Source organism: Cucurbita moschata, unplaced genomic scaffold (assembly GCF_002738365.1).
Source record: "Cucurbita moschata cultivar Rifu unplaced genomic scaffold, Cmos_1.0 Cmo_Scf00043, whole genome shotgun sequence".
NCBI lineage: Eukaryota > Viridiplantae > Streptophyta > Magnoliopsida > Cucurbitales > Cucurbitaceae > Cucurbita > Cucurbita moschata.
The window spans coordinates 1,163,226-1,189,777 of record NW_019268559.1 but is presented as its reverse complement, the minus strand read 5'-3'; the positions used below and the strand labels follow the sequence as shown (position 1 = coordinate 1,189,777).

Genomic DNA, 26,552 nt, shown 5'->3' with positions numbered 1-26,552 from the left:
ATGATAGAAGGCTCTCTCGGGAATCATGCAATCTTATGACTGCGTTTTCTTCGTATAATTCCAAGCAACTAATGGAAATGGAAGCTTTGAATCAAATGAGTCATCTTTTTTGGAAAAATTTCCATGAATGACCTCAACTAATGGAAGATGACTCTTCTGTGTTAACATCGTGCATAAACAAACAGAGTTCCTAGGCACCATCATATTTAATCTTTCCATCACTACTAAAAACTGAGTTCCTTTCCCTTCAATTTTGATGAGTTTAAGATAACAAGAACACAATCTAAGTAATAAACAGTCATTAGTTCAATCTTTAATGCTATATATTTTATATAATGAACATGTACATATATGATTATGTATGTAAAGTACTTATATAACCCAGAAGTAGGGGGGATATTGTATATAAACATATAGTTGTCCATGAGCTTACCTCAAAAAACCTTTACACAGAATACAAAGACAATGATGTACTTTATTAGTATCTTTGTTCTTCTTCCTTTCTTTCTTGTCTTGCAAATGGGGGAGTTTCCAGGAACAGAATCTCATTAGAAGACAAGAACGCACAGAATTACACAGCAGAAGAGGAAAATGGAGATTCTGTTCAATGACTTCTCTGCCTGCATTTCCTGTCTTCTCAACCGGTTCCTACGGCTCCCTGTTAGATGATAAGAGTTTTGGTAAGAGTATAAATTGTCCGAGTTCCCAAAGACCCTTGCATACATGAAATCGCCAATCATTCCTACCACCGGATGGTGAAAACCACTGAGCGATGTTCTACCAAGGTTTAGCGAAGGAGCTGGCAAATCTTCTTCATAATTGCCAAAAAGAAGGGGGTCATGATTTGGTCGCTGGTAAGGATTTCGATATCGAAGCTGCTGCTGGTGTGTGCTGAGGGTAGCAAGTATCTGGTTACCACAGGCTGAAGGTCTAGGAGGTATATCAACGTTGTCTTGATGCATAGCTTTGGCTTCAGGCCTGACTTCCTCGGCCATTTGGCCACGACCATAGAGAGGAACCATTGTGGTGTGGGAAATATCAGCCTTGCAAACTGGGCATTGCGGCTGCTCATCAATGGCAAGAGAGACACTCTTGACATGAAGCCATTTATAGATGCAAGGCCAGCAGTATAAGTGACCGCAGAGAGTAACCACTGGCTCATGGGCAAAGTCTAAGCAGATGTTACAATCAAAGCAACCCTTGTTGGTTTCTCGATCTGTTCCCCCTGTACCAGAGACGTGTTTCCATCCTTGCGCAAAGCACTGTTCATATGCCATGGATCGATCAAGCAACTCCAGTTATTTTCTGGAAAAGTCCACAAAAATACGGTAAATTTCTCCGTCTGAAAAGGTTTTGGGTAACAATAATTATAAAAAGAATTGGAAGCTAAGGTTAGAGCGAGAGGGAAGAAAGCTAAAAACAATAGATTAGTTAGGGACTACCAAAGCAGAAGATTGGTGGGACATTTAAGATACCTAGAACTCAACTGAAAGCAACCAACCATGTGACCGACTTTGATTCCAGAAGTGGTTAGATGCTCAATTAACTCATCCTAAAAGATTTTAAATACTCAAGACCAACCACAAAATGAAACAGACTTGGCAGCAAACTATTACTAGGTTAGAGAGAGGGTGGGTAATAACACTAAAATAACAACCAAACCATTGAGTTGGGTAAAATCTTAAAAACTCAAAGCTAGACACGAATCATTCAGTCAAATGGTGTGAGATCCCATCGGTTGGAGAGGGGAACGAAGCATTCCTGCATTCCTTATAAGGGTGTGGAAAACTCTCCCTAACAAATGCGTTTTAAAACCTTGAGGGGAATCCCAGAAGGGAAAACCCAAAGAGGACAATATCTGCTAGCGGTGGGTTTGAGCTATTACAAATGGTATCAGAGTCAGGCACCGGACGGTGTGCCAGCGAGGACGCTGGGCCACGAAGGGGGTGGATTGTGAGATCTCACATTGGTTGGAGAGGGGAATGAGGCATTCCTTGTAAAGGTGTGGAAACTTCACCCTAACAGACGCATTTTAGAACCTTGAGGGGAAGCCCAAAGAGGACAATATCTGCTAGCGGTGGGTTTGAGTTGTTACAAATGGTGAATTCAAATTGAAGGAGCTCTGAAACTTTGTAGAACTTCATCAGCTGGTAAAATAATGGTCAGGAACAGCTATTTTAATGCATTAGCAATTAAAGCAGTCAGTAACCTCTTAGACCTAACCATGGGCATAATACAAGTAGAGCCAGGGATACCCAGTGATTAAAAAGAAATGACTATTATTTACTCATATGCCAAACGAATAAACACAGAAGAGAGGACCTAGTAATTAAGTCATATATAACTCCAAAAGGAAGAATGTAATCCTGGCACATGGTCTTCCTCAATGTGCTCTTAGTAGCCCGTTACCCTTTCGTTCAATTGTACTTCCTTCCAGAATTGAGTTTGTTTGAAGTAAAACGCATATTATGGGAAAAAGTAGCAGACAATTGCAAGGAATCTTCATGAAAACCCCCATCTCACTCTTCCTATTTAGGAATGGCAATCAATCAAGATATCCGCCACTGCCACTACACTGTCTCCAAACCTGAAACCAACTTTCTATTACTTGAAAACCAGCATTTAGATCATGATTTGTGGCAAATACAAACTTCTATAGCTTGAAAGTTGTGACTAGCATATGTTCTAGATATAAAAACTTTTCAAGATTGTGATCCAATTCATCATCACAAGAGAGCAAAACCTATTTTCTTTGACGCATGTAGTCCCCTAGCCAGCCCATGAATATAATAAACATAATATGGAGAACAATATGACCTGTCCACTAAAGTTCATGATATGCAAGCAGACACATTATCATTTATCAGATATGAACTCCAGAAACAAGATCATTATTCCTCAGAATCACCAGTCGAATGCAGACACCACTTCTCCCTTTCTCCCCCCTGATCAATGCTTAAGACTCCATCCAGAAGTGAAAATAAACAGAATTGCAAATGATCACTCTATAATACCAAACCTATTCTAGCGTCCCTGAAATAGCCCAAACGGACCGGAATTTGCTGAGCTCGAGACAGATAAAGTCCTAAATGCCGCATATAATAAAGATGGAGATAGGAAACAGGAGGAGGCCTCCCACAGACTGCCAGTTCAAAATGTATTCACACGAAAAAGACACAGAATTTAGAGGGCAATTCTCTTACGTCCTAGTTGGTAGTCTAATGCTAGACATATAAGAACACATCTTGTTCGATAACCAAATCAAACCATCAAAGCCCGAAGTAACTCCACTGTGTTAGTGTGTGTTGTTCGGACTATTTTCCGCCGGCCAAAGACAGATGAAAGTGATTGATTGCCTGATACAGCTCCTAATGATCAAAATTCATCAACTAGAGCCGCGTGGATCCAACCCTACTCTTCCCAGGCATAAAATGGGAAAACTCTAATAGTAGAGATATGAAACAACCTCGAGGCCCAAAGAATTTCTGATAAAACCACTACGAGGCACTGCCCAGACGAATTAAGCCTTCACTTCAATTCAAAGTGTGTTCTGATATAAAAGAATTATCATACAAACAGCCAAATACCACATTCCCGATTGTCAAAATTAAAACAAAACACATAAGAAGTTGAAGCCTCCATGGTTTATCCAGGAAAAAAAAAACAAAAAAAGAAGAGAGAAATAGAGCCACAGAAAACACATCCAGAATGAAAGATCCAGAAAATCCAACAGCGCCAGAGCTTGTATGAAACAACGCAATCAAAGACAAGGAAACTAATAAACATATCAAAACTTCCACCTCCACGAGGTGAGGACAAAATCACGGCGAAACGAAGCATGGAAACACAAGTTGAGAAGAGCAGAAAATCGAAAAACAAATCACGAAAGTTCAAATTCAGTGGTTCACCTGTGAGAGAGAATCAGCAGTTCTTTTGCTATAATAGCTTCCCACAAAAAGAGGCAATGTTAATGCAAAAATGAAAAGGATGAACGGGAAATAGAGAAAACAGCCGGTTGATAGTGATCTAGCGCCAAAGTGAATGGGGCTTTATGGACGAACCTCCGTTTTCTTTAACCATTCTGATGGGCCCCACATTAGCTGACGTGGAATAATCTCGCATCATATCCTCTCTCTTATCCTGGTTTTCTCTTCTACATTTAAAAAAAAAAAATTAATGTCAGGATTTAACTCGGTTTTCTTTCTTAGTTGATATCAATATTAATTATCACTTAATTATACTCACTTTAATTTATTTAATTGATTAATGCTTCATGCCATTATATTTTCCTTTGGGAACCACAAAAGCATTGTTGCGGTGGTTTGAATTTTCTACTTTTTCTTATAATTTATTTGGTTAATAATATATTAATGTTTTAATGTACGAATATAATTTTATTGGTCTAACACATCATGTACTTTCTAATTTCCAATTTCAAAATATATTTATTTTTATGAATCCCTATATATTAATTATAATTATAATTTTACTATACATTTCAAATGGCCACCATAACTTCTATTTTAGTTTTTTTTTTTTTAATGTTTTTATCTATTTTAACTTTTACACTAGAAATATTTGACCTAGTATTCCTTTTTGTCTATTTTATTTATCTATATATTTTCTAAACATTTATTTTAGTCTCTAAATAATTATTTTTACTCTGTTTAACTTTTCTACAACAATTTTATTATTCTATATAATCAATAAGAATTTAAAAACATTATCAATAAACTTTGGTTGGGGTAAGGTATTTTTGTGATAGTGGCATGAACACAGCTACTGCGTATCTGTCGTGTAGTGCGATTATTTTTTAATTTTATCTTACACGATTAAAATATTTTTCCTTGCTTTATTTATTTATTTTTCTTCTCAACTTTACTTGGAGTGTATTTTTCCAGTGTTTCTAGAAGCAAACTGTTCAAGTAGAGGAGTATTTTAATGAAAAAAAATATAGCTATTTTCTTCTTCTTTTTTTTTTTAATTTCTTTATATTATTTGAAGAAAAAAAAACTCTGAAAAACACTTAAAATATACTCAAACTAGTTAATCTTTAACCATGGGTAAGATAAATTGATGGTTGAGTTGACTTAAATAGGGAGCTCAAAGGTAATGGCAAATATGACCATTACAATGCACACCAATGAATTATTTGTAGGATGATAGCATTTATTAAAAGAGTACAGTAGACTGAGGATTATAATTTTAGTTAAAAAAAAATGCTATGTTTGAATGGGACTAATACAGGTAAAAGCCACATATTAAAACAGTCAAAATAGAACAAGATCGATAAAGAAAATTCAAAAAAAAAAAAAAAAGGAATATATTTATAAGAGAAAAAGAAGTCAAAATAGAATGAGATTGATGGAGAAAACTTTGCAAAAGAGGAATATATTTATGAGAGAAAAGTCGTGAAAAATTGGAGTCCTAAGACGATGACAGTAAAAAAATCAAGAAACATCGGAAAGCTAATGGTTGGTCCCTATGTTTGGTTTCCGTAGGTTTTTTTTTAGTCAATTGATTGCGTGAGAGGGAGACAAAAATTCTGCTATGAGATAAAAAATGTCAAGAAGATCGACGAACCTGAGAGAAAGATTCAAAATCTGAGTAAGCAATTGGAGTAAGGGAAACAACTACTCTCGACTGCTTACCATCTGGAGTAGTCCTGGCTTGGAGAAGATCAACGAACCTAAGATAAAGATTCAAAATCTGAGTATGCAATTGGAATAAGGGGAGCAACCGCTCCAGACTGCTTATCATCTGGAGTAGTCCTAACCTGAAGAAGATTGACGAACCTAAGATAAAGATTCAAAATCTGAGCAAGCAACTAGAAGAAGGGAAGCAACTACTTCCGACTGCTTATCTTCTAAAGTAGTCATAGCCTAGACAACATAATAGTTTCACCACCGAGAAGAAAGATGTTGTGTCTAGTGATTGGAATCATCTAATGTCAATTGAACAAGCTGACAATCGACAGAAAATACTGAACAAAACTACTAGCTTGAAGAGGGGCTGATCCGCAACATTAACTGCAGAAAAATGAGGTGAGAGTTGATGAACAAGAGAAGACCGCAATACATCTCCATTACCATTTTCTTCTGAGACTGATTAATTAAATTAAAGAAAATATGAGGATGAAAGATAATGTAAATATCTGATAATGGGATAAATAACAAAATTTTATTAAACTTCCAAAAATCATTTCTCCAAATATAAGAATTTATTGAAAGTAATACTATCAACTATTGAAAAAGTTAAAAGATAAAACTAAAACCCCACACCCATAAATACATATTTTTAATGGGGAAGTTGTATTCTTATAAAACTACAATCGTCATAATTACATTAAAAAAAAAAAAAACAAATCACACATATACAAATATGTTTGAAATATAGGCTATCCTAATAAATAAATTAAAAAAAGAAAAAAGAATCTTGATATTGTTGCACCCTTCTTATTCAAATGACCTTTGTCCATATGAGAAGGAGGCAATGTCTTTTGTAGTTATTGCAAAAGGAACACCCCATGTGGGTCTAATCTTATCCTCCAATATTTGCATACAGACTTAATATAAAATTCAATAAAACTAATTTACAAGCAAACAATTCTGATGTGTGTGTATATATATAGATATAAAGAAATCATAAATGAACGGGACTTCACCGACAAAATTGTAGTTATTAGACCAAGAGAGCAGCTGATAATCTAGTACATTAATGGTGGATAAGAGAGTAATCCAAAAACTAATTAAAGCATTTTAGATGAGCCTAACAAGTCACAGACGTGAACAGCCCGACAAGAAAGGAAAACTAAAGAATATTGAATTTGAGATGTCTACCTTCAATAGATGAACCAGTCCCACACACTGAAAGGCGTCTACTCCCCGTATTTCGCTGACCCAGTTTCAAACCAGACTTTTTTAGATACCAATTATTGAAGCTTCCAACTTTGATTATTTATATAGACAGTCTACAACTTTTATTTGAAATTGAAGTAGAGCATACCATTTGACATTGCTAGTTGGTGACATATATTCCTATAGCTTCTTTACCCACAGATTGATAAGTGTCACGTGGGGATAAATACACAAAAAAATGAATCAGTCAGAGATAGCGAAACTAGCAAACCTGATTATGGTCAGGAAATGGAATAATTGAAGCACAAACGCCCAAAATCAGTGATGAATGGATGTCACACTGAGTGTAGGTGTCAGAATAAGCCTCGCCTGGATTGATCCTTACTTGTATAAGATCCTGTTTTTTTTTTTTTATTGCGACCCTTTGGACGTAACCGATCCCTTCTCTTGTTAACTTTCTAAATAGCTGATTCAAACAAATAAAAGATGATGAGAAACTCTCAAAATGAGAAAAGTATAATATTTGCAACCAAAAAACAAACTTGTCAAATAATAATAATAACCATTTTAAACAGGTCTCCAAGTCTGACCAGAAAAGTCCAGTCTTTTGTTTCCAAAGTGGTTCCCATCATCTTCTGCTATCCGCCCAAGGGCACATAAGAGTAGCGGATGAATTATATAACTGGTACATGTAATGTCCAGTAAGACAATTTAACAAGTCACAGACAAAATAGTATAAAAATAATTTAGCAAGGCAGTAACGATGATGATGACAATGAACTATTATAGTATTAGATGTTGATAAATTAAATATATACATATATATCAGATTAGTGCCATACCCAAAATAGTATGCCTCCTTAGTCTCACAAAATTCACCTACACCAACATGGGGAAGCATTTCCTCTTGAGGAATCTCTTTGACCCGAGACATTAAGATAACAAACATGTTGAAAAGTGATAAAATAGTTTCGTGCTGAATATAATGGAGCAGACCTAAATTTATTGAGATAATGCATACTTAATCCTCTTTTCCTTGGTCACACCAACTGTTGATCCTCTCTTCCCAATATGGCCTAGTGCAACCTACAGTCAAGAAACATTGTTGGTGTGAGCATGAGAGAGCGAGAAAGAACAGGATGATAGACAAGTATCAAAGAAATGGGTGACCTGCTGATTTGGTATAACAAAAGCCTCTTCCAGAGAAGACTGAAGCAACTCCATCATTTGAGTATCAAAGAATTCATAACATACATGCTCTAGAAGATCTTTATCAGGAACAAATCCTCGAGCACGAAACACAACAATAATCATAATCTCAGTTTGGGTTGCAGGCAGAGTGGCATGTATGTATTGTCCTGAAGACCTGAAAGAACATTGACGAATTGCAAAAAGAATAGGTTAGAATAGCTTTTAGTTCAACGAGGAAGAACTTCTAAATCTTCAGAAAACGAAGATAAGTACATTACCCCCTTGGCACTAGTTCAAGAAAGCATTTGTGTGCAAACATGGTATTAGGTGGTCTATTTTGTGACTCAGCCATAGACCAGACGTCTTCCACAAAGGCGTACTTGTTTGGCTGTCCTTTTTTGGAAACATATTTTATGCACATTTTCTCTTGTGCAATAAGAACCTTCTCACTCTCATTGATGATAAAATATCCTCCCTGGTCATATGGACACTCCCTAAGCTCGGCAAGATCCTTCTCAGAATTATGATACAGAATAAAAAGACAACAATCTAATTGCTTGTTACAAATAATTTCCATATGCCAGAATAAATGCAATACCAATACATATCTGTTTTCAAAAGGAAGTTAGAACATAATTAGCATAAGCACACTTTTCCAAACAACCAAAGAGATCTTATCTGATGCTACAATTTTCAAATGAGTAGAAAACACCTGGTTGGTACCTGCTTTAGGGATCAATCATTGAATAAAAAAGGGCCTTGACAACCTGAGCACCGATCAAGTTAACAACCAGATCGCCTTGCTATTTAAAAATACCGAGGAGCTCCAGTGACAGGATCAGTCATCAATTAGAAAACGCAATGACCTTTCCATGATTTGTGGTGGATTAGCTCGTAAATCCAATGAAGTCTCAGTAACAGCTAGAATACTGAAGCTGATGATTATGAATTGAAATTATCACCAATAATCAAGACAAGAACATGCACCATCTTTGAAGTGGTGAAAACGAAATTTATCCCTAACAATAATTTCTCTATCAGCAATAACAGAGATGTGTTTAATAGCTGAATGACAATCCTCACATATTCGAAGGTTCTTTACAATCCTAATAGTCTCACCTTGATTGGTTTTAAGTAAACCAAACGCTAGGGCAAGCTTTTCACTATGATATCTAAGGGCATAATCCCTTTCTTCTTCTTCCAAATCATGCATCAAGGACTCCAATGCTGGTATATAGCCTGATTCACTACAACGGCCCATTAATTCATCTAAATACCTATAGATAGCATTTGTTTCAGGATGAGACTTGTCACCCATGCTAAACATATAGGTTTTCTGATTGATCTCTATGGTGCTATAACCTACTTGCTTCTTTAGGCGTCGTCTAACCATCATGTTTCGCACCATCTCTACTCGATCCATTCTACCGGCCAATGCATATATGTTAGAAAGCATTACATAATGACCAGGGTTTTCTGGTTCAACTGCTAAAACATGTTCTGCAACCTTAACTCCAAGGTCAAAATTTTTATGCATTCTGCAAGCCCCAAGCATTGAAGTCCAAACTGCAGGACCTGGCTCTTCAGGAAGAAATTTTCTAATGAATTGATAAGCATCCTTGAGCAATCCAGCACGTCCAAACATATCTACCATGCAGACATGATGTTCTACTCCTGGAACTAACCCATATACTTCCTTCATGCTTGAAAATGCCCGACGACCATCATCAATCAACCCTGAATGAGCACATGCAGACAAGACAGCAACGAATGTGATATTGTTAGGGCGAGGACCATAAGCTCTCATTTCATTGAAAAGCTTCATTGCTTGCTCGCCATAACCATGCATCCCATACCCTGAAATCATGGCTGTCCAAGTAACAACATTCCTTACCTTCATGGAGTCAAAAACTTCCCGCGCTTTGCTTACATTCCCACATCTAGTGTACATGTTAATCAATGAAGTACCAAGAACCACGTTCAGATCGAAACTATTACTATTGGCATAATCATGCAACCAGCATCCGAAATCAAGAGCTCCCAGCTGAGAACAGGAAGACAATAAGCTTACTACCGTAGCTGAATCAGGTTGAAAGCCCGACCCTATCATCAGATTAAATAAATCAATTGATTTCCCTGGTAATCCGTTCTGCTCGTACCCTGATATAAGTGAATTCCAAGCTATAGTTGTTCTTTGGGGCATTTCATCGAACACCTTCTGGGCCACTTTCATATCACCAGCTTTGGCATAGAGAGCAATAAGTGCAGCCTGAACGTACATATCAGATCCATAACCAGAAACCACAACGTGAGAATGAATTTCTCTACCCAACCTGAGAGCTGAAAGATCTGCACAGGCTTTGATAACAGACGTAAATGTATAATTCGACTGGGAAACACCCAAGAAGAGCATATGACGGTAAAACAGGACGGCATCAACAGAAAAACCATACTTGGAAGTCGCTTTGAGAAGGGAATTGAACAGAAATGAATCAGGGTTTGGGACAGTGGGCAACAACTGACGAGCATACGTGATTGAACCAGCGGCACAAATCAGTGAAAGAAGCTTGGTGAGAAGTGATCGACTTCTATGGAATCCGGAAACAATGATATGGGCGTGAACTTGTTGAAGGTTTCTCAGACGAGGACCTGCTTGAAGAAGCGCTGCATAGATTGGACTGTGGGGTCGGGAGTCAAAAATGTGAGTTACAGGATGTTGAAGCGCGAGTTGTTGGGATTCCACTGTAATTAGAGACTTTGTTTTGTTCATAGTTGGATTGATCAAAGTTGTGCATCTAATGGTTTTGAAGTAGAGGAGGGAAGATTCTTGAAAGTACTAAATGCTGGAACAGAAATTTATGTTTACGTCCAAAACAAAAGGAGATCATTGACACTTACAGTTGCACTTCCTTCAGCCTCCAACTACTCCCTCAGAAGCTCCCGCCCTGTAACTCCGCCGACTCCTGTAACTCGAGTGTAAGGTTTTGCTGCTTCATTTTATAGCCTTCGTGGAATATGGGAGGGAATGAGTAACATTTATGTCCAAATGGGGTCGCGAACCGTCCAGCTTGGAAAAATAAATTACATAATTTTAAATATATTACTGAATTTTGAAATATTTAAACTAAAACTTAAGTATATCTTTAAAAAAATAAATTAATTTAATTTTTCAGAATTTTTAAACTAAAACTTAAATATGAATCGGTTGGTAAAACATTACATACGTCTTATCTTTCTTTTAATAAAATTTTAATAAAAATTATATTGAAAAATGAACTAAAAAATTATTCACAAAAACTCGATCCCCGCAAATTTTTCACAAAAAATCTCCGCCTAATCCCCTAAAAGGAGAATTTCGTAGGATCACGAGATGGAAATTGATTGAGATTAGTCATCAGTGAGATACCACTCTATAAGAGCTATAATTCTAACCTTGTGTCGGGACTTATGAGCCAAGGGACGGTCTCAAGTATTCTAACCTTGTGTCAGGACTTATGAGCCAATCAGGTATTCTAACCTTGTTTCAGGACTTATGAGCCAAGAGACGGTCTCAGGTAGACAATTTCTGTGGGGCGTAGGCCTCTCAAAAGGTAACGGAGACGTGCAAAGGTTTTCTCCGTGAATGATGAAAAAATGAAATAAGTGTGGGAATGAAGTCAGTCCTCGAACATTAATATTCATCAAGTTTAAAATATATAATTAAGTTCTAATTTTTGTTAAGACCATGATTATTATATTGCAATTTAATATTCATTTACTCAATTCTCAAATGCCTCTCATATCTAAACATGCACATGAGTTCATGCTATTTATTTGGATATAAGGACCAAAAATAGGTATTTTTCAAAATTCATCATTAAAATAGACAAAAGAACTCTAAAGATTTAACCCTTACTTCTCTTAAGGTGCTGAATCAAAAGAAAACTCTAAAGACAATGCTTGTGATTATCTGGACAGCCTCTCCTTTCCAAAGTAAAGATTGTCAATTAGTGAGCGTTAAAGGCTGAACAGCGCAAGGTGAGTATATAAGAAGGAAAGAATCAACGCATACTGAACAGAACAACCCTCTTTAGAGCGCAGCCTAGTATCTAAGAAAGGGATTTGGGCATCCTTCAAACTTAAGAACACCAGATTTATACACAACTTCAGCACTAAACTCTAAAGAATTTCGTATTCTCATGATAAAAAGCTTAAGAAGATTCAGTTGGCAGCTCTAATAATGCCTGCCCTCTTCACTAAATTCCTTCAATCAATCACAGCTCTTTTCTTTCACTGTTGTGCAGAACTCAGTAACAAAGCATCAATATGAAATATATTTCATTTGTGGCTTATTAAGCACATAACATTTACAGAAGGACTGGTTTTTGTAAGCTGAGTAATATTCATCAATCAACAAGGGAAGGAGAAGGAAAAAAAAACACGCATACACACAAAGGAAAGTGGAATAACACACACGCAAGCACAAAGGAAAGTGGGATGGATTTTTCCCATTACTGCCATGTTCATCTGAAGATTTAAATCACTTTTTTTACCCCAATATTGAACAGATATCCAGACCCAGAAAATCTCAATGCAATTTGCAGCTTGGAAACAAAAGAAAAGACTCAACAATTTACTCAGGAAACTAATCATATTTTTCTCTCCAGGAATAAACAAGAAAGAAAACCCAAGATAGGGCAAGAAGAATGTCACCAACAATTTGCCTCAGCCAATCCCAGGCAAGGTCCTCCACTCTTCGCTCGAAATAGAACCTCCACATCGCCATTGAGACGTGAAGCACCGTACATCCCTTAGCGAAGAACCCTTGAAATTCTCTGTCCTTCACGAACGAAACCATGAACAGAAGAAACCCGATTGCGAAGAGGAGCAACCCGGAAAACGAATCGGAGGTCTGAAGCAGGAGCTGATCGTGTGGCGTAGAGCCCATTAACTTAGTGGCGATGTCGATCCCATGCCCAATCGTGTAAATTTCCTTCATATAGAACATCATCAGCGTCCCGCTCGTGATTGCGACCACAGAGTGAAGAAGGCAGATCACGGGGAAAGTCGACGACGACGACGATCCCATTTTGATCGGACGGTGGAGGCGTCGTAATTACCTATGGATTTGAAACTGCGAACATGGCTGCTCCCGTAATTGAAGGAACCCTAATTGCACAGCTGAAATTCAAGTTTGGGAGGAAGACGATGAGCCGAACAAAACCGCGATCGGGCTCTTTAATTTTCTTTTTCTTCTTTTAAATTATTCGTGTCCTTTATATAATTTTCTTTTTTTGGAATAACCCGAAGAGAGAGAGAGTGTCCACTCTGGAGATAAGTATCTCAGCCCCTGGGCCCAGCTGGACCAAATTTTTGCATATTCCACACTGTTTCCTTCATTAATACGTGGCAACGGCTTACAATGCCGACAGATTCTTTAGGGCTCCACTTGTAATTATAATAAAATTATATATTTTAATCTTAATTTCAGATCAAGATTCATATCCAATGGGCTCTAATGGGCCCTCTCATTTTCTTCCTCATCGAGGAAGATGGGCTTAGCCCAACCTTGTTGCTACTTTTCTTTTTATTTTTTAAAAAATGTCAATTATTATGTTACCATTACATGAACCTTTTTTATTTTAAACTATGATATAAGATGAATTTTTCATTCTCAACAATGATGACTTGACACCATTATGTAAGTCAATTAAAATTTTATTTTTTAAAAAACAACCACTAAAGAAAAAAAGAAAAGAAAAGAAATGCCAGTTGAACATTAATTAAATAATAAAAAAAGGCCAACCAAGTATTTTTTTTTATTTTAAAATCATTTAAATATTAATATGAGAAAAATAACTTCAGCGCTTAGCTTATTCCAAAAGGCGGCATAATTCATGTAAAGTTATTTCGTATGACAGTGAATCTGGCCAGTTTGTCATAGCTAGAATCGAATCGAACCAGGGCTCGACAACATGAATATTATGCTAGATACACATATTCATTGTAAGCCTTGTGCCAAAAAAATGGGAAGCCAACAACTTCTTGTTTAATTACAAAAGCAAAGACTTGGCCAAATACTAAGCAGATGACAACAGCGAGGGAGTTCTTTCCTCGGGATTGAGTGAGCGATCTCATAGCCTGCACTTACAAAGACGGATCGAAGGGTTATGAGAATTTGGGTTTGGGGCGGGGTGAGGGTTCAAGATGTAGGGGGCCAAGCTTTTGAATCCAATGGAGTGGCCCTCCTTTCTTATGGTCTAGATGAAAACTAGAGAGAGGATTTCCTACTAAATTCAGTGTCCCATCATGGGCAAGCGAGTACTCGAATTTCTCTAATACCTTCACAACCTGCCAGAAATCGGGTCTCTTCCCTGGATTTACAGACCAACATTGCTCGATCAGTGCTCGCATAGCCAACGGACAATCACTTGAGATAACAGGCCTAAGATTCTGAAAAACCAACATTGATTCGTTAAGAACCATATGGCTCGCATGATAAACCCGACAAAGAAGATAATCTAGGAACAAACACGTGATTTATAAAAAGCTGACCTTGTTCACAACAGCAAAGGCTGCTTGAATGGGAGTCATATCCTGGTAAGGAATTGCACCAGCCACCATTTCCCACAACATAAGCCCGAAGCTGTACACATCGACCTTTCGACCATAGGGTTTATGTTTAATCATCTCCGGTGCCATCCATCGATAAGTACCAGGATCGTCAGCCAATGGGTCGAGAAAGGCATCAGGACAAGCTATACCAAAATCTGCAATTTTCAGGTGGAAGTCCTCGTCAATAAGAACATTTTCGGGTTTAAGATCCCGATGAATCACGCCTTGTGAGTGAATATATTCCATGCCACGAGCCACATCTAAAGCCATTGCAATTAGTTTTCGCATAGGAAGAGATTGGTGCTCCAGTTTGTGCAAGTATGCTCTTAATGATCCTTGAGACAAATATTCGGTAATGACACAGTGAACTGGTGGCTTCCTACAGGCAGCTACAAACTGCAACAGAAAGTAAACAAACATCAACGAAACTAAGAGATTGAACATATTGACGACAATCTAACACTCGATTCACCTTTAAAACGTTCGGATGATTGAGACGAGATAAAAGGGAAACTTCTCGGGTGAATTGCTTCTCCAATCTCGAAGCAAGAACTCCATTTTCGTCGTCCTCGGGCTGTCGAATAATTTTAACAGCAACAGGTTTGTCCTTGTATTTTCCATGATAAAGACGACTGTGAGCTCCATGGGCAAACCTTAACCCGAGAAACAACTCGGAGAGATCAACACTCCAGTCATCGACCGTTTCAACTGCGGTGACTCTTCCACCACCGGACTCGAAATATTTGGTCCAGGATGAGTCCTTCCGGGGCTTTGACTTATCACCTCGTTTTGCCGTAGCTAGGTGTTTCAGTGGACTGGTATTCAAAGATGGCTTGAAATTGGCAGATTTAGAAACTTGAGGGTCCATGTTCTTGAATTCCTTCGTTTGTTCTCTAAGTCGAGGAGTTGGAGTTGAGAATCTCTTACTCTCGGATTTTGCTTCCCTGAAAACGTCAGAGAGGTTGCTGGTGGGAAGAGGAGACAGATACCTCTTCTTGTTGGATATGAAACTTGGTTGAATCTTCGAAATATCAGGATTTGGTTTCTGGGGTGATGAAGTTGATTGAGGCCTCGATTTCAAGCCAGAATTGCGAGGTGGTTCGATGGTGAAAGGAACAGGGGTCAATCTTAACGAGTCCCATCGATGATAAACTGTGTGAGAGAATTTGGTTCTCCTAAGCCAAGAATTAGCCTCCTTCTCCATTTTTTCTTCTAATCTTCCTGCAAATAGTTCATGAAACTTAACAGATCTTCAAACCACACACGTTCTTCATTTCTCCCCCCTCCTGCTCAGGAGGAGGACTAAAAACAAGTTGGGTTCTCGGGAACAAATGGGTATGATGATGACCATGAATTTGATGCCCCAAAAAGCTTGATTTCTTCAACCCATCAAACAATTCTAACGAACAAACATTCGATGTTTCATGAAATTAAAGAATCATTGAGACCAACAAAATGATGGAGATTTTGGAGTGCTGCTCAAATCCTGTTTCTCCCACCAGCAAAACAATCGGTTAAAGCAAAACCCAACAAGCAGATACAGAAATATGAATGCCTCTCAAGCCACAACGCAACACAAATCTTCCCGTTCAACACCAAATTCCTTTCCTCCTGTAGACATCATTTTTAACTTTGGTTCCAAAGTCAAACCCCACCTTGAGTATAAGCCTGGCAAATCCCACACAGAGATCCCCAATAAATAAATCCAAATAATAATAATAATAATAATAATAAAAGAGAACCCGAATTCCAAAAGACAAATAATTTACCCCCTCCCATTTAACTATTCAAACAAGTGAATTAACCAGAACCCAGACAAAACAGCGAAAAAAAGAACCCCAACAAGTTTCCCAAAAAGAAGCAGAAAAATAAAAAAGAAAAAACCTAGGAAGAGTCAAAACCTGACCTCAAACATGTCGGCCTCTTTCAATTCACACGGCATTCCCTGTAGAAATCCATAGGATGATGAAGGAGACAAACAAAAACATGAAAACCCATCTGTCGGGACAAAATTAGATTACATTTCAGAAATGGAGGATCGTAAATTAGGTTGGTGCTGTGGCGGTAGAAGAACATGGATTGAGCGACTGTAAATAAGATTCCATGGACGAGAGAAGAGGGATATAGTTTAGGCAAGGCGTTACGAGTAAGGGAGATGTGACGATGACGATGACGGCGACGGCGACGGCGACGGTGAGTGATGGCTAGTGGGAACCACACAACGAAATCCGTAAACACGAGAAAGAGAGGAGATTGGAATTTTGAGGAATTGTTGAGGTCATTATCGGGAATGTCTTTTTTTTGGAGGGTACGGACGATGCTTTTGCGTTTGGTACGGTTCGCACGGGAACTGTGTACCCTTTTACATTCACCACTTGTGTTTGTCTTTGTTGGCCCAATAATGGCCCATGGTTTTAATTGGGCCGATAAGTTGGGCTTTCAGAGAAACGAGGCTGGAAGGCCCAATACGAGGGGAAAGGGCAAATAATGATAAATTTGTTATTAATATATAATAAAAATAAGATAAAAATAAGAGCGGTGATCTTCAACGTTATATTTATTTCCACAAGCCGCTATATATTTTTGCTCCTATAATCTGAAATTGTCGTCCTTCGGATTCTAAATTCCAACCCATGGATTTCGCTCTCTCTAAATCGTTCTTTTTTCTCCTCTCCTTCGCCATTTTCGCCGTCTCCACCGCCGAAGACGTCACGGCGGCGGAAACACTCGCAACGTCCCCTCACCACTACGCCGCCGTGCCACCGGCGCAACCACCTGCTCACCACCACTACCATCATCACCACGCTCCAAAACCGGCACCAGTTTCTCCTCCAACCCACTTACCTGTTCACCCTCCGGCTCAACCGCCTAGCCACAACCACCACCACCACCATGTCCACAGCCAGCCTCCGGTTCACCCGCCGGTGCATAATGCACCTTCTCACCACCTTCCTCCAACCCACTTGCCTGTTCACCCTCCGGTGCACCCACCGGTAAATAATGCACCATCTCACCACCTCCCTCCGACCAAAGCGCTGGCTCCCGGCCACGAACACCACCGTGACGTCCGCCCATTGCTGCCTCCAGCTCACTCCCCGTCTCCAATGTACCCTCCGAAGCCTCGGTTGCTGAGGAGCTTCATTTCCGTTCAAGGGGTTGTTTATTGCAAGTCCTGTAAATATGCCGGAGTTGACACTCTTAACGGCGCTACTCCCGTCGCTGGTTAGTTCTGAACCTCCTAAATTGTTCCTTTGATACCCTTTACGGAATATTCCTCTGCTTACTAACTTTAATTTCCCCAAACTAAGCTGAATCTTAGATCAGTACAAACACTACGGACCATGAAAAGTTCAAAATCTTTTCATTTACACCAAATTTCCAGCTTAACATTTTAAAACCAAAATTAATGGAACAATTCGAAATAAATGCAAGAAGAGGACATAACAGAATTGTTTTAGTTTTTCAAAAAAAAATGAAATGTTTAGCCATAAAAAGAAAAAGGTCAGAAAAAAGGCTGCAATTATTGAGTATCACATGATATGACAGAGGGCTGTAAATGTAAAATCATTACTAATGGCAGGTGCGAGCGTGAAGCTAATTTGCCAGAACACCAAGCACCCGCTGGTCCAAACCGCCACCACCGACAACAACGGCTATTTCTTCATCAATGCACCAAAGGCCATCACCAGCTACGCCTTCCACAAATGCAAGGTCCTTCTCGGCTCCTCCCCAGTCGCCGCCTGCAGCAAACCCTCCGCCCTCCACGGTGGCGCTGCTGGAGCCGCCCTCAAGCCTCAGAAGTCCTACATCGATGCCAACAAGCTCCCCTTCGTCCTTTACTCCGTCGGCCCTTTTGCCTTCGAACCCACTTGCCCTCATCATTAATGTTTCTGTACGACAGAGACACGGCTTTCTTCATCACTGTTCTGTGTTCTGTTTTTATGTCTTCAAACGATGTCGTTGCCTGTGCTTGTTGCTGTTGTTGTTCAGTTCTAATATTTAAATTAAATGCTTTGTTTTTCTCTTTTCCAATTATCTTAGAATATAATACAATAAATTTAAAAAATGAGGAAGGGTAAAAAAGAGAATGCGGCGGAGTGGCCAACCAGTCAAGGAAAAGGCATTTTTTTTTTCCTTTTTCTTTTTCTTTTTATGTTTTTTTTAATTTAAATAATAATTGGGTCTCTGCTTTGTGAGACCGTATCCCTTCCTCCAATAATGTGCTGACCACTTTATTAAGCCACACGCGCCTCCTTCTTGTCTGCAACCACGCTCATGAATCTTAATCTATTATTATTTTTATTATTTTATAAACGATAATTCATCCTCATTTATTCTTACTAGAGTGGGCCGCTCTATATGGGCCCATTTAACCAACCTCTCCTATGGCCCATTAAGACTATGGGCTCCACCCTTGCATTCCGGCCCATATTATCTATTCTACACGGTGGAGCCTCATCATAAAAATTGTGACCCTAGATACAAATAGATAACGTAATGAAAATTGGCCGAAGAGGGAGAGGATAATATGTCTTTCTTTTCTTTTCTTTTTAATTTCCTTTTTCTTATCTAATATAATTATCGGCTTTTGATGGAAAAAAGAAAAAACATAAAAGAAACCATTTGTCAAGGTTACATTATAGCTTGTTGACTTAATTTATTGGGAGATGATAGTGACAGATTATAAATTTAAAATCTTTGTGCAATAATTAATAAATTGTGAGAGATATTGATTTATTTAATATTTATATTTTGAAAGCTTCAACGATGTTTTTTTTTTTTTTAAATAAAAAAAATTTTCAACCAATAATTTTAACTTTGGAGCATTATGAAGTATTATAATGAAAAAAAAAAAAAAAGGAAAATGAGTGTAAATCCACAACCGTCAACTACTTAAATTAATTGTGAGGGACGTTAAAAATATAATAATGGCTGTTTTGATATATAAATAATGGAATAGGAATAGGGAACACAAATTTGTAACCTTAAATGCTCCAAATTATGAGACGGCAAAAGGAGGGACTTCGTAACATCCATTTTTTGAATTATTTGAAATTATTATTAGTAATTGAATTAAAATAATATTGATATTTGAAATAAATAAATAAAAAAGCAAATTAGTAAATTCGATTTTTTTTTTTTTTTTAATATTAAATGCTGGTGCAAAAAGTCAACGGGAAAAATTGAATTTGAGTTTGACGATGTCTTCACTCTCCCATCTGTGAGTGGACCTCACAGTCTTCTCTTTCGTTATCTAAAATTCCAAATACCACATCTTGCGTCATACCCAACGTGGCCCCTATCCTTCCATGCAATCCTACCCTCTCTCTCAACGCGTGGTCTTCACTTTCGTTTTGATCTATCTTATTTTGGGTTATATGGTAAGAAAGTGAGAAAGAAACGGGAGGAGCGCGCGTGAGATTGTGTAGAAAAACTCTAAAATCCCTCTTACCAAACCAAACACAAAACTAACAAATTCCCACTTGAAATGAATTGAATCTCACCGTTCCTGAGCTCTTCTCCAAACCCATCCATGAAAATCTCTCCAAGGCCTCATCAAAAGTCCACCACCACCACCACCGCCGCCGCCGCCGCCAATGGGCTTCAACCACCACCGCCGCCGTCTCCAACGACCAGAATCACCAACAGATCCGAATCTGCAAACCCGTACCCGGCCACTTTCGTCCAAGCCGATACCTCCTCTTTCAAAGAAGTAGTTCAAATGCTGACCGGATCGCCCGAAACCGCGAAGCAAATATCCACACCCAAAACCCATATCCCTCCGATTAAATCCATCCCCAAACGCCAACACTCCACGTTCAAGCTGTACGAGCGTAGAAATCTGCTCAATAACTTCCAAATCAGTCCCGTTTTTGCCTCTCTTACTGCCGGATTCTCCCCCAGAAATTACCCCGAAATTCTCTCCCCCACCATGCTGGATTTCCCATCCCTCCTCCTCAGCCCCGTCACGCCCCTCATTCCCGACCCCTTCCGCCGATCGCAGCCGTTGAATTGTGAACCGTCCAACAACATCACTATTAATCCGCCGGTGGATGAACAAGCCGAAGCTAAAGCCATTAGAGAAAAGGGATTTTACTTGCACCCATCGCCGGCCACCACCCCCAGGGAATCGGAGCCGCAGCTCTTGCCTCTGTTTCCAGTCACTTCCCCTGCAGATCAACCAGCTCCACCTCGCTCTTCTGCATCTTGAATTCAATGGGAATTTAACCTTTCAATTTAATGTTCTTCATTTTTATTTCTTTTTCCAATTTTTCTTCAATGTCTTGGAATTTTGAATCAGTAATACTGAGCATAGGAGAAAACAAAAATCTGTAATACCGTTTATTTGCAGAGAATTCAATGAAAAATCCCTTTGCTCCAATTTTTCTGCATCTTTTAGTTCAACAAATATTTTTAGAATTAATTTTTAAAAAAAAAACCCTTTAATTTGTTAAACTATAAGGAAATGGCGAGGAACACAATGCAAACAGCTGCAATGGGTCATTTTCAGAAACATTATTTTATGTTTGAAGTCTAAATAAAATTGGTTTGAAAAAAAAAAAAAAAAAAGACATAAAAAGCTAGCAATTACCTAAATTTGGATTTGATTTAGAATGTTGTTGGTCAAAATAAGGTTGGTGGATCTGTGAGGGAGTGTTATGATAAATTAAGTCTGTTAAGGTACAATAACAAAAATGGGTTTATATTTATTTAGTTATTTATTTCATTTTATAAATTTGGAAAGTGAGACTCTCCCAGAGCTAAAATTGGTCCACTCTCAGCTGCGTTTCCTTATATGAAGGTCAAGCTAGCCTTCAGTTATTCTCTTCTCTACCGGATTTGCTCCAAGTATGTGCTCGTAACACGATTGGTGCTAACTACGCTACAAATGCTTTCAAGTTCCGATGTGTTGAAAGGGCGATGACTAGAATATAATCAAGTTCCGATATTTGAAAGCACAAACAAAACGCAAATTTATGTGGGGGTGAATTTGTGCACGAACAATATGTATGGCAGATTTTTCAATTGTTTCATCATTTTGGGTCAATTTCATTTTCTAAGGTATGGGAGTTCATCTTGAAAGCATCCATGGATGACATGACATGATTCACCCTTAGAACTGTAGACTTATGATAATGAAAAATGTGAAGTGGGGACTCCAAAATGTGTGGAGACAGGAGAGTAACGTACACTTCAAAAAAGTTGAATGCCATAGCCAAAGAGGATGAGTAGCCAAAGTTTGGATTTAGACAGGAAGATTGAAACAAGTTGGTTGAATACCCGTCCATCATCTTCAACAGGCAAGCTCTGGGGCATCGCCTTGAAATAGAGTGAACAGACAGTGACCCAGTAATCTTCTCAATCAAGCTTCACACGAGAATTTTTAGAAAAAGGCTAAAAAGGCTTCAGAGTCAGACACAAAACAAAAGGAAGGTAAACAGGAGTTGATAGGTGCAACATGAAGTTGGAGGCACAAGATCTGCCTCTTGGCTTATGTTGAGACATGTATACCTTCGATTAAAAAGGTAGACAGAGTAATCTCTTGTCATGTGTACTTCCTACCACGCTATGAACTGTGTTAGAACAGTGTTCTTCAACATTCTAAATTTGTTATAAAAGCCTTCTTCGCAGTGAAAGCAACGAACAAATATAATTCAAGGCTATATAAACTAATGTGCAAATTTAGGGGGGGAACCTCATTGCCCTTTCTACAACATATTGGGTTACAAGAATAGATTTACTAATATATGTCAAAGAACTCACACTTTCCCTCCTCTTCACTTCCACAACTCTTCCATGGGGATACCTCGCTCCTGTGCAACCTCCCGAAACTGTTTCATCTTCTGAACGGCGACCACTGTTGCTCTGGCGTTGTTGAGGGCATTGTTACTTCCAATTTGCTTCCCTAACGCATTCTCGACACCCGCCATTTCGAGGACGATTCGCACTGCTCCACCAGCAATCACACCAGTACCAGGAGAAGCAGGCCTCAGCATTACTTTTGCTGCTCCATAATCTCCCTCCGACCTACAATTTCTTCATTCTCCTTAGCCAACATTTGCAGTAAAACAGGGTAACCCAACATGTGAATACAACTGAAATACTACTTTAATATAGGATTCATAATTTGAAGCTTCTGTTACTTGTGGGAAAATTGAGTTTCAAACTACAATTTCTTGGCTGAAGTCGAGTTTGTTTGCTTTAGCTTCTCGCTTCCTAGAAACTGCTATACGTTCCGAAATGATTTTGGACATGTCAAAAGTGATTTTAACAAAATCACTCTAAAAAGCATGCCCTTACTCTGTATATTTGCATCTAAAATGAAAGCATTCTATATATATCTCTCATTCTCATGGTGCTTTTTAGGTACTAATTCTTGCAGCTGCAGATCGAACACTGGAAGCTCGATCGCTCGATCGAAAAAAGACAAGTTCTGCATACTCTAATTGACTAAATTGAACTGTAGGACTCTAGACTAAACTGGGAAACATGCCTTGTCAATTACAAACAACAACTCAATATAAGCAAAATGCAGCTACAGAACCAACAAATAACTCAAAACACCAACTTTCAATAAGGATTCGAAGTTCAACCTGCCTGCACACTACAGGATTGGGGTATTAAATAACTTCAAACAAAGTCATTGAACTATCGAAGTAAGGATTATACTTGAACTAAGGTGTTCTATAGACCAGTATAAGCAATAATCATCCAATTCTACTCTTCCTTAAATCCCATATTCCTAATTGAACGCATTCCCATTATCAGCAACTAAAGCATGACAATAAAGCTACTACAGAAGCCTCTATTAGTATCAAATTCAGTGGTATTGGAATTTTACAATTCGAAGACAAAGTCACGGACCTGTGGGGGAATGTGAGGTACTTGGTCATGGGGACAGTGACGATATTCCGGCGAGCATTGATCGCCGATTTCTGGACAGCGGAGATGACTTCCTTAGCTTTACCAACACCAACACCGACCTGCCCCTTTTTATCACCGACAACAACAATTGCCCTAAAATGCAACTGTTTCCCACCTTTAACCACTTTAGTGACCCTCCGAACTTGCACAACCCGCTCTTCGAACCCATCCCGCAGCTTGTCCTTCTTGATCTTTGAGCCGAATCCGCCCAATTTCTTCATCTTAGAATCCATTACATAAATATCATTTCCCAGAACACTAACTCCACTGTAAGCGGGGCCATAGAGCTCCTCGTAAGCGGCGGCAATTTCGTCCTCAGATTCTAATGGGCCCTCGTCGAAGGAGGGAGGCGCGACAAAGCCTTCCGGGACTTCAGGAGGGTCGTAGACAAAATCTTCATCGGGATTGAAGGTATCAAAGAAGGTAGTATCAATGTCTGAGGATTTGACACGAGTTGCAGAGAGAATCGAGGAGGAAATTGGGGCTACGGATAGGGCGGAGTGGACGCCGGAGAAAGGCTTCAATTGAGGAATTGGAAGACGATGAAAGGGAGAAGAGCGTACAAAATGAAAGGAAATGGGGACGAGAGTTGAAGAAGCCATTGAAGGACGGACGGAAAGGATTGAGAGGGAAGAAGCTTTGTAGGTCTCAGAGATGCTTATCCCAATGGGACTCCCTGCACGGCTTTGAATTTTACAGACTTACCCAAACGACGTCGTTTAAGAAAAAACATACATTACCCAAAAGGACACCCTTCTTAGATCATGTCCCTAAATTAACTAATGTCCTTCTTAGATTATAAACTTATGGTCGGTTCCTAAATTAACCCATGTGGGACATTTTCATCCAACACCTCCCCTCGAACAAATTACGTCTCCCCTTAATCAAGCCTCGACTCCTTTAGAGTTTTAGTCATTTTTTATTGCCTTCGAGGAGGTTTGACTCCTTTTTCTTTTTTTGAGTCCTTTGTTCGACATTCAAGGATTTGTATCTATTGGCACGACTAAGTTTAGGGCATGACTCTAATACCATGTTAGACGAACACGACTCTCCACGATGGTATGATATTGTCCACTTTGAGCATAAGCTCTCATGGCTTTGCTTTAAGATTCCCCAAAAGGCCTCGTGTCAATGGAGAGTATAGGATAAGTGGGAGCCAAAAGGCAAAAGTGAAATACCTCTACTTTTTTAGATTGGTTATGAGTTTATAATCTAAAAATACACTCTCTATTATCATGAGATCTTTTGGGAAGCCTAAATCAAAGTCAGGAGAGCTTATCCTCAAAATGGACAATATCATTGGAGAATAGTCTAACAATCCCAATAACTAATTAAGAAAAAACAGAAATAATTAGCACCACCTTATAATCATAATTAATTTGAGTATCTGCGTTCATAATCTTCCTTAATATCGTTAAAAAAAACACGCAATTATTTACGATTTCAGCTCAAAACACTTGCAATGGGTTCAAAATGATTCAAAACAGCAAACTTTTTTCTCTCTTGACGCAACAACAAAGGACATAAGTACATACACATTATATAATAACAGTACACAACAACAACAACAACTACTGTGTTTATGTTGTTTTGTTCATATTCTGTCGTTTCTCAAATAGTCTAGAATAGGGAATTTGAACCCACTAACTTCCGGCAGAATTTCAAGGTCTCCAAAGCAATCTTCAAAGGCTTCCACTTCCTTCCCATTATTATCATTATCATTATTATCATTATCATTATTATAATTATGATTATCATTGTTGTCATTCCCTTTTTCAGCTCCCGTATAGCTCCCTCTCTCAAAGTATGAACGTGAAAGTAGGAGGCTAGTGGCGCAAGGTGACTGTGGGAGCTCGTCGTCTTCTGATCTGTGTTTGAGCTGTTCGATCAACAGAGCTAAATTGTCATCCTCTTCTTCGTCCTTAATGTTCATGTTTGGGTAAGCTGAAGCTGTTGCTGCTGCTGCCGCCGCCTCTTTCCTTTTCTCCTCATTTTCGTCCCTGCTTAAATGCTTCTCCCCTTTATCAATCGTCACGTACTGTTTTCATCCATAACAACACCAACAAATTACTCATCTTAACTTCCTCAAAATTCAAACCTTTCCATTTTCATTCAAATATGTTCCTGGATTAAATTAGGCGTTAGCTAGCGACGAACATGACTTTTAAAAAATTTTAAAAGAGAACTACCCAATTTTCAAGTTTTAGTTAATTATCTTCCACTTATGTAATCATCTAATAATTATGGGTAATTTAATGGTAATTTTGTTTAGAAACCCATGTTTGTAAACTATAGGACAATAATTGAAATTAATTAAGCTAAATTAGAATTTTTAAAAAAATAAAGTTTAAAATAAAAAGAAAACAAGATCAACGATGTAAGGTGAGGAAAAGGTTTGTAACCGACGGCTGGGATGGCCCCACAAATGGGGGAAATCCTATCTGTAAAAAACAGAGAAATTATTTATAGGAACAAAGAACAAGGAACAAGGAACAAAACATCATATTTTACATGTTCAAAGTCACTTTTATATTTGTCCATATTATTATTATTATTATTATTATTTTTCCTTTTTCCAAGCGTTACACAGCAGCCATATTAGGAAAACCCTCACATCATTATTATATTACTTTTCTTTTTCCATAAAATTCTAATTATTCAGGGGAAAAAAAAAAGGAAGAAGAAACTCACGAAGTTCCTGCTATCATCCTCGTAAAGGGTAATTAAATCTCCCATCATCAGCCCATTTTCTTTAACGAAATCCCCTATTCATTGCAAGAAATGGAACAAATTAGTAAAATTTTGACAAAATTAAGAATGTTTTATGATGATGAAATACTAATAATTCAATTTGTGGGATTGAGACCTGTGCTTTCAAGAACATACATTCTACTCCTGTTGTTTGCCCAGTACCTACATGGATTTAAAACAAAACAGAATTTGAATTAAAAAAAAAAAAAAAAAAAAAAAAAAAAAAAAAAAAAA

At 38.4% G+C, this 26,552-nt stretch overlaps 8 protein-coding genes across 15 annotated transcripts in view; 2 read left to right on the top strand and 6 right to left on the bottom strand.

The window, feature by feature from the left end:
* Positions 1-305: 305 nt before the first annotated feature.
* Positions 306-7,521, bottom strand: LOC111433592 (E3 ubiquitin-protein ligase RMA1H1-like). Of its 3 annotated transcripts, XM_023070671.1 has the most exons (6): positions 7,421-7,521; positions 6,840-7,323; positions 5,584-6,029; positions 4,062-4,153; positions 3,909-3,945; positions 351-1,305 (listed from the first exon to the last, which is right to left on the bottom strand). In XM_023070671.1, exon 6 carries the CDS (start codon positions 1,275-1,277, stop codon positions 549-551), a length of 729 nt encoding a protein of 242 aa, XP_022926439.1. In that variant the 5' UTR covers positions 1,278-1,305; positions 3,909-3,945; positions 4,062-4,153; positions 5,584-6,029; positions 6,840-7,323; positions 7,421-7,521; the 3' UTR covers positions 351-548. The 3 variants fall into 3 exon arrangements, with proteins under 3 accessions (XP_022926440.1, XP_022926439.1, XP_022926438.1); XM_023070670.1 differs by having other exon boundaries at positions 3,909-4,153; positions 7,421-7,519; XM_023070672.1 differs by lacking the exons at positions 3,909-3,945; positions 4,062-4,153; positions 5,584-6,029; positions 6,840-7,323; positions 7,421-7,521 and adding an exon at positions 3,801-3,901 and having other exon boundaries at positions 306-1,305.
* A 564-nt stretch (positions 7,522-8,085) lies between these two features.
* LOC111433589 (pentatricopeptide repeat-containing protein At2g33760) lies at positions 8,086-11,074 on the bottom strand. 2 transcript variants are annotated; one of them, XM_023070663.1, is made up of 2 exons: positions 9,168-11,074; positions 8,086-8,223 (listed from the first exon to the last, which is right to left on the bottom strand). In XM_023070663.1, exons 1-2 carry the CDS (start codon positions 10,816-10,818, stop codon positions 8,168-8,170), a joined length of 1,707 nt encoding a protein of 568 aa, XP_022926431.1. In that variant the 5' UTR covers positions 10,819-11,074; the 3' UTR covers positions 8,086-8,167. The 2 variants fall into 2 exon arrangements, with proteins under 2 accessions (XP_022926431.1, XP_022926430.1); XM_023070662.1 differs by lacking the exon at positions 8,086-8,223 and having other exon boundaries at positions 8,991-11,074.
* A 1,264-nt stretch (positions 11,075-12,338) lies between these two features.
* On the bottom strand, positions 12,339-13,293 carry LOC111433593. Its single transcript, XM_023070673.1, has one exon. It carries the CDS (start codon positions 13,114-13,116, stop codon positions 12,673-12,675), a length of 444 nt encoding a protein of 147 aa, XP_022926441.1. The 5' UTR covers positions 13,117-13,293; the 3' UTR covers positions 12,339-12,672.
* A 651-nt stretch (positions 13,294-13,944) lies between these two features.
* On the bottom strand, positions 13,945-16,924 carry LOC111433590 (serine/threonine-protein kinase HT1-like). 3 transcript variants are annotated; one of them, XM_023070665.1, is made up of 4 exons: positions 16,544-16,924; positions 15,115-16,310; positions 14,583-15,038; positions 13,945-14,480 (listed from the first exon to the last, which is right to left on the bottom strand). In XM_023070665.1, exons 2-4 carry the CDS (start codon positions 15,844-15,846, stop codon positions 14,196-14,198), a joined length of 1,473 nt encoding a protein of 490 aa, XP_022926433.1. In that variant the 5' UTR covers positions 15,847-16,310; positions 16,544-16,924; the 3' UTR covers positions 13,945-14,195. The 3 variants fall into 3 exon arrangements, with proteins under 3 accessions (XP_022926433.1, XP_022926432.1, XP_022926434.1); XM_023070664.1 differs by having other exon boundaries at positions 16,549-16,924; XM_023070666.1 differs by having other exon boundaries at positions 15,115-15,863; positions 16,549-16,924.
* Positions 16,925-17,201: 277 nt separating this feature from the next.
* Positions 17,202-18,662, top strand: LOC111433591 (non-classical arabinogalactan protein 30-like). Of its 2 annotated transcripts, XM_023070669.1 has the most exons (3): positions 17,202-17,542; positions 17,612-17,864; positions 18,223-18,662. In XM_023070669.1, the coding sequence occupies exons 1-3, from the start codon at positions 17,276-17,278 to the stop codon at positions 18,525-18,527; spliced, it is 825 nt and encodes a 274-aa protein (XP_022926437.1). In that variant the 5' UTR covers positions 17,202-17,275; the 3' UTR covers positions 18,528-18,662. The 2 variants fall into 2 exon arrangements, with proteins under 2 accessions (XP_022926437.1, XP_022926436.1); XM_023070668.1 differs by having other exon boundaries at positions 17,203-17,864.
* Positions 18,663-20,131: 1,469 nt separating this feature from the next.
* On the top strand, positions 20,132-21,024 carry LOC111433810 (VQ motif-containing protein 4-like). The gene has a single exon (XM_023071032.1). The coding sequence runs from the start codon at positions 20,176-20,178 to the stop codon at positions 20,851-20,853; it is 678 nt and encodes a 225-aa protein (XP_022926800.1). The 5' UTR covers positions 20,132-20,175; the 3' UTR covers positions 20,854-21,024.
* Positions 21,025-21,830: 806 nt separating this feature from the next.
* On the bottom strand, positions 21,831-24,239 carry LOC111433861 (30S ribosomal protein S5, chloroplastic-like). Of its 2 annotated transcripts, XM_023071112.1 has the most exons (3): positions 23,508-24,239; positions 22,407-22,670; positions 21,831-21,962 (listed from the first exon to the last, which is right to left on the bottom strand). In XM_023071112.1, exons 1-2 carry the CDS (start codon positions 24,167-24,169, stop codon positions 22,421-22,423), a joined length of 912 nt encoding a protein of 303 aa, XP_022926880.1. In that variant the 5' UTR covers positions 24,170-24,239; the 3' UTR covers positions 21,831-21,962; positions 22,407-22,420. The 2 variants fall into 2 exon arrangements, with proteins under 2 accessions (XP_022926880.1, XP_022926879.1); XM_023071111.1 differs by lacking the exon at positions 21,831-21,962 and having other exon boundaries at positions 22,233-22,670.
* Positions 24,240-25,076: 837 nt separating this feature from the next.
* LOC111433814 (B3 domain-containing transcription factor LEC2-like) overlaps positions 25,077-26,552 on the bottom strand; it is a 3,214-nt gene continuing 1,738 nt past the window's right edge. The window contains exons 4-6 of the mRNA XM_023071037.1: positions 26,434-26,480; positions 26,259-26,332; positions 25,077-25,605 (exon numbers count right to left, since the gene is read on the bottom strand). Of these exons, the coding sequence (XP_022926805.1) occupies positions 25,162-25,605; positions 26,259-26,332; positions 26,434-26,480 (565 nt within the window). The 3' untranslated portion in view covers positions 25,077-25,161. The remainder of the gene's footprint in view (positions 25,606-26,258; positions 26,333-26,433; positions 26,481-26,552) is intronic.

Coding starts and splice junctions, on each gene's coding strand:
- LOC111433592 (XM_023070671.1), bottom strand. CDS start 1,277: ATGGCATATGAACAGTGCTTTGCGCAAGGATGGAAACACGTCTCTGGT.
- LOC111433589 (XM_023070662.1), bottom strand. CDS start 10,818: ATGAACAAAACAAAGTCTCTAATTACAGTGGAATCCCAACAACTCGCG.
- LOC111433593 (XM_023070673.1), bottom strand. CDS start 13,116: ATGGGATCGTCGTCGTCGTCGACTTTCCCCGTGATCTGCCTTCTTCAC.
- LOC111433590 (XM_023070665.1), bottom strand. CDS start 15,846: ATGGAGAAGGAGGCTAATTCTTGGCTTAGGAGAACCAAATTCTCTCAC. Junction 15,039..15,114: donor ATCATCCGAACGTTTTAAAG/GTGAATCGAGTG, acceptor TTTCTGTTGCAG/TTTGTAGCTGCCTGTAGGAA. Junction 14,481..14,582: donor CCTTTGCTGTTGTGAACAAG/GTCAGCTTTTTA, acceptor TTGGTTTTTCAG/AATCTTAGGCCTGTTATCTC.
- LOC111433591 (XM_023070668.1), top strand. CDS start 17,276: ATGGATTTCGCTCTCTCTAAATCGTTCTTTTTTCTCCTCTCCTTCGCC. Junction 17,865..18,222: donor CGGCGCTACTCCCGTCGCTG/GTTAGTTCTGAA, acceptor TACTAATGGCAG/GTGCGAGCGTGAAGCTAATT.
- LOC111433810 (XM_023071032.1), top strand. CDS start 20,176: ATGAAAATCTCTCCAAGGCCTCATCAAAAGTCCACCACCACCACCACC.
- LOC111433861 (XM_023071112.1), bottom strand. CDS start 24,169: ATGGCTTCTTCAACTCTCGTCCCCATTTCCTTTCATTTTGTACGCTCT. Junction 22,671..23,507: donor TACCTCACATTCCCCCACAG/GTCCGTGACTTT, acceptor AAGAAATTGTAG/GTCGGAGGGAGATTATGGAG.